This window comes from Nuphar pumila, chromosome 14 (assembly GCF_984573655.1).
Source record: "Nuphar pumila chromosome 14, dmNupPumi1.hap1.1, whole genome shotgun sequence".
NCBI classification, from domain to species: domain Eukaryota; kingdom Viridiplantae; phylum Streptophyta; class Magnoliopsida; order Nymphaeales; family Nymphaeaceae; genus Nuphar; species Nuphar pumila.
Window position 1 is genome coordinate 8,535,580 of NC_143262.1, and position 13,013 is coordinate 8,548,592.

The 13,013-nt window shown below is 40.4% G+C and overlaps 1 protein-coding gene across 2 annotated transcripts in view; it reads left to right on the forward strand.

The window, feature by feature from the left end:
* The window catches only part of LOC149816268 (2-oxoglutarate (2OG) and Fe(II)-dependent oxygenase superfamily protein), a 28,882-nt gene extending 18,373 nt beyond the window's left edge, over nt 1-10,509 (forward strand). Inside the window, exons 8-9 of one of the 2 annotated variants that reach the window (XR_016427733.1) lie at nt 9,675-10,163; nt 10,266-10,509. Coding sequence is in view for 1 of the 2 variants with exons in the window: in XM_089987907.1 (XP_089844033.1) it covers nt 9,675-9,995 (321 nt within the window). In the remaining variant the exon portion in view is untranslated. Of the gene's footprint in view, nt 1-9,674 lie in introns of both variants that reach the window. The other variant, XM_089987907.1, reaches the window with a different exon arrangement.
* The last annotated feature ends 2,504 nt before the right edge of the window (nt 10,510-13,013 follow it).

The window sequence follows — 13,013 nt, forward strand, 5'->3', positions numbered from 1 at the left end:
GACACTAAATTGTGTCCAATATATACACACTATGTCACATGGGTGCGGGTGCGGCACTTCCAAAAAACCCGGGTGCGGGGGTGCGACATGGGCAAAAATGTAAATATATATATATATATATATATAATTTTGAAGTTTTAACAATTTAACATTTAACAATAAACATTGTCATAATATGATTCATCATGCATGCAGTATATCAACCTAAATATCAAATTATCAATCAAATAAGTAAAGCAATTACATAAATCAACCTAAATATCAATCAAATAAGTATAAAAGAACTAAATTACATACCAAAGTATATCCTGATGAAGTAATGAAAATAATTTTCTTCATCATCATCAAATGCATCATTAGAAGGAATACTGGGCTCAGCTAAATCTATGTTTGTTATGTTGAAATCATGTTCTCCCTCGAAGTCATATCCCAAAATTTGGATGTTCCTTGTCTGCATTATAAACCCAATTTGAAAATGATAAATACAATACAAGTATATTTAAATGAAAACTAAGAAATAATCAAATAACTAAGAGAGCAAATTAGTACCTGTATTCATCATTGCTTTGCGAAAGTAATCGAAGATTTGAATGAACATATACTAAATCCTCTGCACGCTTGCTGGTGAGTTTGTTTCTCTTCATGTTGTGGATTTGAGAATATGTGCTCCAATTTCTTTCAGAACAAGATGAACTAGCAGGCCGCGATAGCAATCTTAATGCAAGACGTTGGAGGAGAGGTGTTTCTGATTCAAATGTTGACCACCATGTGATAGGATCTATATTATCTTCTTCTCTCGCGAATAATGCCGGTCCATATAATCTCGAAGATGAAAAATTTTCAAACTCTTGTGTGACTTGATGTAGAAGATATGCTTCTGGAAAAAGTCTTGTCATACACATATTTCTATGTCTTGATAGCTCTGGGTCTAAATTTGGAGGGACACGACCAATACCACCAGCCCGCCACTTATTTGCATAATATTTTGGATTAAGAGAATGTGCCATGCAATGCAAAAGAGTGTTGCTCTTATCCCATCTTCTGACTAAAATTGAATGAATATGATTAAAAAAAATCTGAATTATCCAATTCAAGATTTTTTTCTTCATGCTTAAAAACTATAACTTGTATTTTTTCAATCATGTTATCCCACATTTCATAAACTCTGTGAAGCATGGGCTCATCCTTATCAACTTCTCTTAACATTTCCCAAGTAGGTTGCGTAAATTGAAGGAAGTATACCACTCTGTCTCAAAACTCATCATCAAGAATGAATTTCTTAATTTCTTGAGCCTTGATATCATCATTAGCACGATAGAATGTCCAATTTTCATCAGTCACTATGTTAATCAAATCATTCTTCACTCTTTTAATCCTCTTCATCGTCACAATGATGGACGCAAAACGTGTTTCAACGACTTCAACAGTTTCAAATCAGAATGCCTATTAAATATAGTATTAACATGATGGTGGTTAACAACAAAATTCCTAATGCTTTTAACATTTCTTTCTAAATCTTCAATCCATGAACATAAAGCATATGCTTGTGAATTTTCTTCTTCTTTGAGGTTGCAGATGCTCTTTAGGGCTAGATTTAAGCTGTGTGCTACACAGGGAGTCCAAAAAATATGAGGGTACTCACTCTTTAAACTCAACGCTGCACTTTTACAAACTGGAGCGTTGTCTGTAATGATTTGTACCACTTTCTGATCACCCACTTCTTTTATCACTTCTATAAACAATCCCTTCAAATACTCTGCATTTTTATATTTCCCAGATGAATAAATTGCTTTCAAGAATATTGGGTCACTAAGCGAACAAGCAATGAAATTGATTAATGGACGCCTTTGAATATTTGTACATTCATCAAATACAATAGAAACTCCATTTTGCTCCCATGAATATTTTTTAATCTCTAGCAACCTCTCCACATTTGCCCTCTCTTCTGCAAGAAGTGTGGTTTGTATTTTTTCTGAACTTGGAGGCACATAACTACTCAAATTACAATTTGCCAAGGATGTTACTAAATCCTTCCGATAAGGATTTCTAGCCGCATTAAATGGGAGTGAACCAGAATAAAAATACCTCCCAACTTTTCTATTCAATTTTTCTCTTCCATATGTATTGAATGTTGCTTGTATCGTTCCTCTACCTCCTACATTGACTTTTCTTTTTTTTTTTCAGCATCTTCTTGGTGGCTTGCAAATGACACACTGACTGCAGAAGAATCGGCCATTGCCTTTCTCTTCTCATATTCTTCTTGTATTTTCTTGTATTGTCTTCGCATTGCCTCATCAACTTTTCTGCAAGCTGAAATGCCATGTCCTGGTATCTTCAACAAATGAGTCTTCACTCTTATGTAAGACCCAACAAAATCTCTTTTGCAGAGCTTGCATCGAAATCTCTTGTTTCCACCACCTCCTTCTCCAGTTTTTGCAAGTTTATCTACATGTACCCATAGTGGCCCCACATCATCAATCCCACTGCAACTATCAACAAAACTAACAGCAGAACTCACATGTTGGGATGAGGATGACGCAAGTCCTTTCCCTTTATTCGTCATTTTTATCCTGAAAACACACAAAAAAATACATTAAAATTTTCAAATCAATTATACTTGACCCTCTCCCCTGTCGAAAACATAGGGAGAAGGGGGGGCTTAACCCCTCTCCTGCCAACCCAACAAGAGAGCGAGAGCGAGGGGGGCTCGGCCCCTCCCCTGCCGAAAACAGAGGGAGTAGGGGGGGGGGGGGCTCAGCCCCTACCCTGCCGACCCAACAAGAGAGCGAGGGGGGGGGGGGGGGGGGGGGCTCGGCCCCTCCCCTGAAATCAAAGGGAGTAGGGTGGGGGGCTCAACCCCTTCCCTACCGAAAACAGGAGCAGGGGGTGCTCAGCCCCTCCCCTGTCGACCCAACAAGAGAGCGAGAGGGGGGGCTCACCCCCTCCCCTGCCGAAAACAAAGGGAGCAGGGGGGGGGGGGGCTCAGCCCCTCCCCTGCCGACCCAAAAGAGAGCCAGAGGGGGGAGGGGCTCGGCTCCTCCCCTGTCGACCCAAAAAGAGAGCCAGAGGGGGGAGGGGCTCGGCCCCTCCAGAGGGGGGGGGGGGGTGGGCTTGGCCCCTTCCCTGTCGACCCAACAAGAGAGCGAGAAGGGAAGGGGGTGCTCGACCCCTCCCCTGCCGACCTAAGAAGAGAGTGAGAGAGGGTACATACTTGCGAAAGGAGAGGAGGAGCCTGGGAGGCAGAGCTGGGGCGGCGGAGCCTGGGAGGCGGAGCTGGGGCAGCGATGGGAGAGAGCTCGAGCTCGGGGGAGAGGAGAGGAGAGATTAGGGCAAAAAATTTCTTTTGCCCTAATCCTCCTTTTCATCGGAGTTTTTTTTAAACGCCCAAACAATGGACAAAAATGACCTTGGGTGCGTTGACCGCACCCAGGGTCGTGTTGACTGCACCCGCACGCGCACCCGTGTCGCGTCGCGTCGACGCGGGTGCGGCATCTATTTTGTCGAATCCCTGTGACATAGTATACACAATATCCAGAGATCGATCGTCTCTCATTTGGATCCCCTGCCCAATCTGCGTCTGTATAAGTGATGAGTTCATGCCCTCTATGCAGGTTATAGTTCTTGCGATAAACAAGTCCATCTCCTATAGTTCCTTTTAAATAGTGTAGAATTCGCTTCACAGCTTCCATATGACCTTTCGTTGGAGCATGCATAAACTGGGATACCTGATTGACAACATAAACTATATCAGGTCTAGTAAAGGTCAAGTACTGCAGCATCCCCACATGACTTTTATACGTTGTTGGGTTGACACAAAGATGACCATCTTCAGAGCTCAGCCTTTGATGTAATACACTCAGAGTGCTGACTGGTTTGCAATTCGTCATCCCGGCTCTTTCCAAATGATAAAGAGTGTATTTTTGTTGCATGAGTGTCAATGTGTCTTGTTGCCTGTCAACCTCAACTCCCCTAAATCTTTCATCTTGAAAGTTTTCATTAAAAACTGCTTCACGTCTTGCACATGATTATCTGAGCTCCCAGTGATCATAATGTCATCAACATATATAAGAAGAAGTATAACGATGTCTGTCTTTTGGTAAATAAAGAGCGAGTGGTCCAAAGAGCATCTTCTAAAACCATAGCTTTGAATTTGCATAGAGAAACTTTCAAACCAAGAACGAGACGCCTGTTTCAACCCATACAGAGATTTCTTTAGTTTGCACACCCAGGCAGTAGGATCCTTCTCGGCATAACCAGGAGGTTGTTCCATATACACTTCTTCCTTTAAGGTTTCATGCAAGAATGTATTTTTAACATCCATCTGGCTAAGCCTCCATCCTCGGTCGACTGCTAGGGATATGATGACACGAATTGTACCCATTTTGACTACCGGACTAAAAATTTCATCGTAATCTTCACCATATTGTTGTGTGAATCTCCGAGCAACAAGTCACGCTTTATATATGTCAATACTTTCTTCAGGCTTATACTTTGTTTTATAAACCCATTTTGAGCCAACTGCATTCTTTCCTTCTGGCCGAGGTACTATTTCCCAAGTCTGGCACTCATGAAGTGCTTTCATTTCTTTATTCATAGCTTCAGTCCATGACGAGATTGAAGAGCTTGATTAAAACAATTGGGTTCATCCTGTTTTGTGAGCTGAGACCTATGTCACATGGGTGCGGGTGCGGGTGCGGGCGCGGGCGCGGGTGCGGGTGCGGGTGCGGGTGCGGGTGCGGGTGCGGGGATTCGGCACTTCCAAAAAACCCGGGTGCGGGGGTGCAGCAGGGGAAAAAATGTAAATATTTATATATATATGTATATATATATATGTATATATATATAAGGGGTCGGGGGGCGGGTTTTTTCAAATTTTACACGATAGCACAAGCAAGGCTACCACCATCATTGAAAAGTCAGGAGCTGACAGCTGCTGTCAGCAGATTTTTTTTGTATATACAGCTGCACGATAGCACAAGCAAAGCTACCACCATCATTGAAAAGTCAGCAGTTGTCACAGCTGCTGTCAGTTTTTTTTATATACAGCTGCACGATAGCACAAGCAAGGCTACCACCATCATTGAAAAGTCAGGAGCTGACAGCAACAAATTTTTTTTTTTTATATACAGCTGCATGATAGCACAAGCAAGGCTACCACCATCATTGAAAAGTCAGGAGCTGACAGCAGCTGTCAGCTCCTGACAGCAACAGGTTTTTTTTTTATATACAGCTGCACGATAGCACAAGCAAGGCTACCACCATCATTGAAAAGTCAGGAGCTGACAGCAGCTGACAACTGCTGTCAGCAGATTTTTTTTTTAAAAAAAAAATTTGCAGGGGCAATTTTTTTAAAAATAAAATAAAAAAGGACATAAATGATCCTGGGTGCGGTCAACGCACCCAGGATCGGGTTGACCGCACCCGGTGCGGCACCCGCACCCGCGTCGAGTCGCGTCGACGCGGGTGCGGCACCCTGCTAGCCGAATCCCTGTGACATAGGCTGAGACATAAACAACTGGAAATCAAGAGAAAAAGTCTCATAACTCACCATCGTTGAATAGGATGCCTAATGCGTGACGGCCTTTGAGCCGGATCATTAGCGATGCTTTCCACATTCCTCTGTTTTATATTTTTGTCCTGTCTAGTGTATATCTGTCCAGAGAAGCGTTCTACTGGGGGTGGTTCTACTGGAGATGGTTCAACACGCATCTGTGAGTCATCCAACCCCCTACTCAAGCCGAAGGAAGGACAATTCGCCAGACATGTTTATCATGTATTAGCAAAAAGTTCTGTGCTCATCCATGGATCATATACCTCTACTTCTCGAGATGGCAACTCTTCAGACTCATTGACCCAAAAATTTTGTTCATCAAAAACATTCCTGGAGGTCCTAATACGTTTTGTAGTAGGGTCATAGCATCAATAGCCTTTGTATTCATCCTCATACCCAACGAATCTGCACTTAACGACCTTGTCCTGAAACTTATTTCGCAGAGATGAATCAATATGTACATAACATACACAACAAAAAACACGCAACTCATCATAAGAGGGATGTTGCTCAAATAAAAAATAATATGGAGAGTTCTGATCTAGAAGTGCCATACGAAGACGATTTATGACATGAACAAATGTGTGAAAAACTTCTGTCCAGAGACTAACAGGCACATTGCTATCATGTAACATGCTCATCACACTCTCGACAATATGCCTGTGTTTCCTTTTTGCAACCTCATTTTATTGAGGGGTATGAGGGCAAGAAACCTGTCGACTTATTCCTTTATCCCGAAGAAAGGCAATAAACTCGTTTGATGAATACTCTCCCCCACCATCACATTGTAAATGCACAATATCACAGGAAAAATTTTGTTTTGACCATCGAATGGAATTCCTGAAATATTTGAAAAACTTTATGCTTATGTTTCAAGAAATATATCCAAGTATAACGGGAATAAAAATCAATAAAGATAACATAGTAATGACTATCGGAAAGAGAAGGAATAGGTGCGAGTCCCCAAATATCGGAACAAATAATCTCAAATGGCTTTGAATCCCTTTTATTAATAATATGAAACGGAAGAACATGGGTTTTGCAGAGTTCGTATGAGGAACATTTATTATTATCTAAAAAGGAACATAAACTAGACTCTGGAAGAAGACCATCAGATACAAGACTTTCAACGAAGCCCCGACTACAATAGTCCAAACGACTGTGCCAAATATCTGGCTTATTACAATGAGATGAATTAAAAACTTCCAATGAAGGGAAAAACAAAGACTCTAAAGGCGAAGACACTGAAGAATGCTTGGACGACTTCAACTGGAGGACTGAGGCTAAAGACGAAGACATTGAGAGAATCTCCTTGAAGATGTACATGTTTCTATATTGCTCCCCCTTAACGAACGTCTTCTTTGTTCGTAGATCCTTAACATAAGCAGAAGAGAGAGTAAATTCGACGAAAGAATTCATATCGTCAACAAGTTTAGTTACAAAAACAATGTTTCTTTTTAATATTAGGAGCAAGGAGAACATTGGACAAGTGAAGTGAGGACTCTCACATAGGGATATGTGCACTGCCAGTATGACTAATGGAGTGATAAGTTCCATCTCCCGTAACTATACTACCTTTTTCAGAATAAGACAATAAGTGAGATAACTTACCGGCATTACCCGTAACATGAGTGGCAGCACCGGAATCAACATACCACTCGCCTTGTTCATTTTGCTTGATCGTCATCTGTGACGATGCTTATAACAAAAGTTGTTGCACATCTATAGATGACACTTTCGTGTCCACAATAGTAGTTGACTTATTTTCAATTTTGTTTATTTTTCCTCTATTTTGTAGATTAAACCAACAATCAGCTTTTACATGTCCTCTTTTCATACATAAGAAACAAGTGGGCACTCTCCTCTGATTTCCTGTATTAAAAACACCAGAAATATTAGGTGTAGGCAAGATACCACGTCCTTCTTGCCCAAAACGTCCGCGGCCTCTGCCTCCTTGATGCCCTCAATTCCCTCGTCCAAAACCGACAGAAGTGTCCATGGCCAAAACTGAATGAGAACGAGCTGATTCATTTCCTTCTGCTCTTTGTTTCATAATCATCTCATGCTAGAGAAGTTTTGCTTGAAGATCGTCAAAAGTAAGGCAAGTGAGGAAGGCATGACAAAGCTGTGGTAAACATGTCAAAATCAAGGCCCAATCCATTGAGGAGTTGTTGAACTTTATCTTTATCTGAAATAACACTTTCAATAACCGCCAATTGGTCAATAATACTCTTCAAGCGGCTTATGTATTCCATGACTGGCATGGAGCCTTTCTTCAAACTTTGAAACTCATTTTTTAAGTACATAACTCGGGCTTATGATATCTGAGAGTATGTCTGAGACAACTTACTCCTCAGATCCATCGCAGTGCAATCATCTGAAAGAGTAACCAACACTTCTTGAGAGAGTGTTGACGTATTATAAGCAACCAAAGACTGATTCCGCTTCCTCCAGGCTGTATACTTTGGATTCTTAAAGGAAATAGTAATTGTGTCACCCTTCTCATTGTTGGTTTCTTGCAAAATAAACTGTGGTGGTATAGGAACCAAACCATCCAGATGTTCATCGAGATCCTGACTCTGTATAAAAGAAAGTATTTGTCTCTTGCAGGTCAAAAAAATTAGAGTAAGTTTTTCTGTAACGAGCGGACTCAAGAAATTTGCAGAGGGACCGGAGGACAAGGTGGATGACGAAGAGTAATCCATATCAATGGGACAACGAATAAACGAACAAGATGAATGAAAAGAAAGAAAAAGAAAGTTGGAGATCACTTAATCAATCAATAGAACTTCAATAAGGGATGCACCCGTGCTACCAATAGACGTAAACTGTTATGCCTTTTTTTTTTGTAGATTCAGAATAGAGATTGTAGACTGTTATAACCTGCCTATAGGCGTCACACAGAAAACACTAAACAATAATAAAAAGGAAACTTCTGTAATCAAAGAGGAATTAAAGAGGAAATAAATTAAAAAATACTTAAAAACTACAGTAGATTTGTTTGCAATCAAAGAGGAGACTGCAATCAAAGAGGGAAAACACGAATCAAAGGGATTGCAATCAAAGAGACTGCAATCAAAGAGGAGAAAACTGCAGTCGTTGATGTCGAAGAAGGACGTTAATGGTGAAAAGGAAAACTGCAGACGTTAATGATGCTGCAGACGTTAATGATGAAGAGAGACCGATGGTGATGATAATGAGTACTGTGAAGAAGAAGAATGAACGAGAATCAGAAAAATGAATGAGTAGCAGAAGTTACCAGGAAAGAAGAAGAATAGACGAAGAGATGTATCAAAAACTGTTCCTTCAGAGATCTTTAGATCTCGCTGAACACACTTCTGGTAGGGCTCCACAACCTCTGCTCTGATACCATATAAGATTCCGTGTGGGGTTCAGCCTTCACTGCAGAAAATAAGAAAAAGAGAGAGAGGAGGGAGATGCGCAGTGGCTGGGGTGGTGCACATTAACCCGACCTCCAAGCCCTAAGTTTATAAATAAGCAAATATACAATGGCTGAAATTACAGAAATATTACAGGAATGCCATTAATGAAACAACATTGAGCATGTGTTGGAATATTTAATGTGCGTATGGATCTGGATCCAGATCCATACACATACTATATTTTAACAAGAATATGATGCCTAATACTTTCAAGAATACTTTATATTTCATATTAAAAAGAAAAAGAATGTTATGCCAAGATCTGAAACCGGATCATGTCTCTATAGGAGGTTCTCTTTACCAGTAAGGCCTTATTTCTGAATGCATTGCCTTCAAAAGGGCAGTTAGGAACATTTGGCTTGTGCATTCTTGGGTTACAGTTGCTATTGGCATCGTTTCGTGTAGTCACGGATAACTATTTCACATGAATGTTTTTCCATTACTAGTGTTCTTTTTACCATATATTTTTATGGAGAAAAGCAGAACTGACATGAACTCGAGATCAGAAACAGAACCTTGAGCCTTAAATGTGGTCATAATGTTGAGCTTTCTTCATGGTAAATTTTATTCAGAACATGAAAGAACTGCCACGAGAGTTTAGTGAAGGAACTAATGTAGTTCTTTGTCGTTTGTTGTGCCGATGCAAGCTTGGCCTTATCTTGTTTGTTGTACTTTGCCAGTTTGTCCAATTTTACCAGTGGAGAGGGTTTGATATGCAAGCTTCTGGACTGCAGTTTGGAGAGTTTGGGATCATCCAGTCTAAGTCGGGAAGAAGTGTTGGATGCTGTTCTATTATCGAGGCAGATCGACAAGTTGTGGAAAAGATATCTCTTCACCTTTCTTCTCCTGAAGAGGTTCCTGAACTTAACTCTGCGACCTTTGGAATGGGAATTGCAGCCTGGGAAAATTATGCCCACAGGTTGCATAGAGAACTGTTGGATAGCCTTCCGTTATGGTTAGCACATGGAACCATCAGCTCCTTGGTATTGCAGGAATTATAGCTCTTGTTGTCTAAACGTGTTTCAGTTCCCTCCAGTGGTGGTTCAGGCAGGCCGGTTTCAGAACTAGACGGCCATGTCGAGCACTCAAATGGTGATCAGTACACTCTTCATGGCAGAAGTCTTAAACCTAGTCACTGTCAAGTTGCATGGCATCTTCTGCAAATCTTGGTCTGTTGTTTAGGCCTATGGCTACATTATTTTATTATTTTGCGAGGACAATGCCACATTTGTGGTTCATTGCTGTTTTTTATCTCCCTACATGTTGTGCAGAGGCCGTCCTGTTAGTGGTGGATCTTGTGGAACGGTGGAATCAAGCGAATCTGTTTGTAGTTCGATCTGTATGCTGCTCCACGTAATTTCTCACGATGGTGTGAGGTTAACGTGGGAAAACAACCCACCTGATTGGAGAGTTGGTGCTCATTCTCTTGTAATCTTGTTATAATTTCTGTTGTATAGGCCCGGAACTGCCCCCTGTTCGGTTACATTCATCCGCAAAGTCATTCCTATTGTCTTACCCCACCTTGTTTTTTTCTTTGATGCAAATTGTTTTGATCAAGTTGGACTCCATAGATGTGATCTATGTCGCCCATTTAGGCTCTGTTGGAAGCCGGTGTTGGGGAGGAGATGAGAGGGCTGATGGGAGTGGAGAACAAATTTGGGGATAGGCTGGAGTTGTCAACAAAATCCTTGTGAGGATGGAGTTGGAAACATGGTCACAATTCTCTTTTTTGGGATATTCTCAGCGAAGGAATGTCTTGGGAGATTTTCAGAAAATGAGTTTTTTGAAAAAATCTCGGTAAAAAAATTAAAATTAAAAGTATATATATATATATATATATATATATATATATATATATATATATATATATATATATATATATATATATTGAGAGAGTGGTTGGTTTTATCCAAAACAAAAGTGCATTGGGGCGTTTAATTGCGTCATGCCACATCACCGTTTCAATAGGGATTATTAGAATAGTCCCATATCCGAGGGAGTGTCGGAAGAGTCCGGATCGGGTGCAATATTATTGCACAAAAATTGTGCATTAAGCATCCGATCGCCCTTCATCAGGTCTTGGGCTCCACACCTGACAGGCCCAGTCCCCAAGATGGTGGGTGATGAGGTGCTTAATGCACAAATATTTGTGCAATCATATTGCACCTGATCTTTTTACATGCCTATAAAAGGGAGGCCATCCTCCTGTTTGCATTAGTAGAAGTCTGCCCTCTGGGCATGCTACCATTGAATGCTGTATAGCTATTAATGCTGAGTAATTCGTTATCCTAGCATGCTTTATGGCATTGAATGCTTGCCTGCTATGTTAAGAAATGTCTTGCGTCTAAATTTTAAATATATCACGTTTTAATTGGAAAATCTAGATTGTTCATAATATCGTGATTTTTTTGCTAGAAATTGAATATCTTGCTGATATTTGTGGCTATGGTTGAAAACAAGTCATCTCAAATCCCAACACTGTTCTCTTTTTCCCAAAACAAGGTTTTCAAGCAGCTGTGGGCGTAGGTGGTATTTCTTTTTTTTAATGATCAAGTTAGGGGAATAAGGCCTCCCTCCTTTCCAGTGGAAAAGCTCTACTGGTGTCTATACAACCAGACAATTATTCAACAACCCATACAAGTGGGGTTCAAACTTGCAATGACCCATCACATGGTGACTTGCACAAACTGCGCTTACCAAACAGACGAAGCCCCCTGTTGGTGGTATTTATTAAATCCTCTTTAAATATCATCTCTTGTTCCAAAAAGAGCCTTAATATGGATACATATTGAAATCAGAGAAGATTCTTTGGCCATTCAGAATTGAAGGAATGAAAAAACATGAAATTTTATAATTGAAAATCATATTTTTTTTATTAAAACATAAATCTAAGATTCGATGATTATGTTGAATTTATGGATGAGATCAGATTTGATCAGAACAACTCGCATCAATAAGATTTCAGAGCGGCATGACGATAGGGGTGAACTTCTTGGTTATGTCATGAGTCATCTTCTTCCAAGGAAGCATTGCTTTCTTGGAGTGATGTAACTGCACCCTTGTAGTGCTACCTCTTCTTCAACACATCCTCAATTACGAGAGCACATAACGTCAAATGCAACTCTGATGGTAAACCGTCAAAGCTTCCTTGGATGCCGTTCATCCACTTGATGAATGAGGTTGTTTCTTGGATGTGTCCCACTAAATCTGCCGATTTCATCTCGTTTCTCAGCACCCCTTTGGTTTCCTCATCTCATGACATCCTGTTCACAAGGGTGGAAAAGTATTGTCCATGACATCCATTTTATTAAAGATGATCTCAGATGGTATTTAGGTAACCTCCTTTTGGCTAGATTAATGATTGGGCCAAAAACTTTTAGTTTGAATGATAAGATGAGGAAAAATTATAAATTTTAGGTACAGTACCTAAGGGACCCGACAAATTCAGAATTGGAATCAGGGGATCCTCTTTTTCTTTAATTGATTCTTTGGTCACATTGTGATATTTTGAAACATTGATGCCAGAACAATTGGATGATGAAAAAACTATAAGGGATTGGCCTTCCTTATTTCTATTAAGAAATATATGAACGGTTCATTGATGTTGACTAAGTGATTTCATCTTCACCTTGGAAGAAAAAAGATTGGTATTGACGCAATATGACCCAATATCACCATCACTGAATTGGTCCTCAGATTTCTCCACCATGTGAGTGTAGCTGATGTGATGTCCAGCTTCTTCGGAAAATCGCGAGCAAGAAACAATAAGCAAGAACGATCAAACAAAACAAAACACAGAAAGGACACACAGATAATTTACGTGAAAAAGCCTTTCCTCAAATTCGAGAGAGAGTAAAAAATCACGGTCGCCCAGAGGAAAACTTTATTGCGCTTTTTCGACAGATACAAGAGACAAAGAAAAGAAAGAATTTATACAAAGTAAGGGCGACAACCCTAAACCTAAACAAGTCGGGTCTGATCCATAAGAAACCGGGTCTCAAACCTAAAACAAGTCGGGA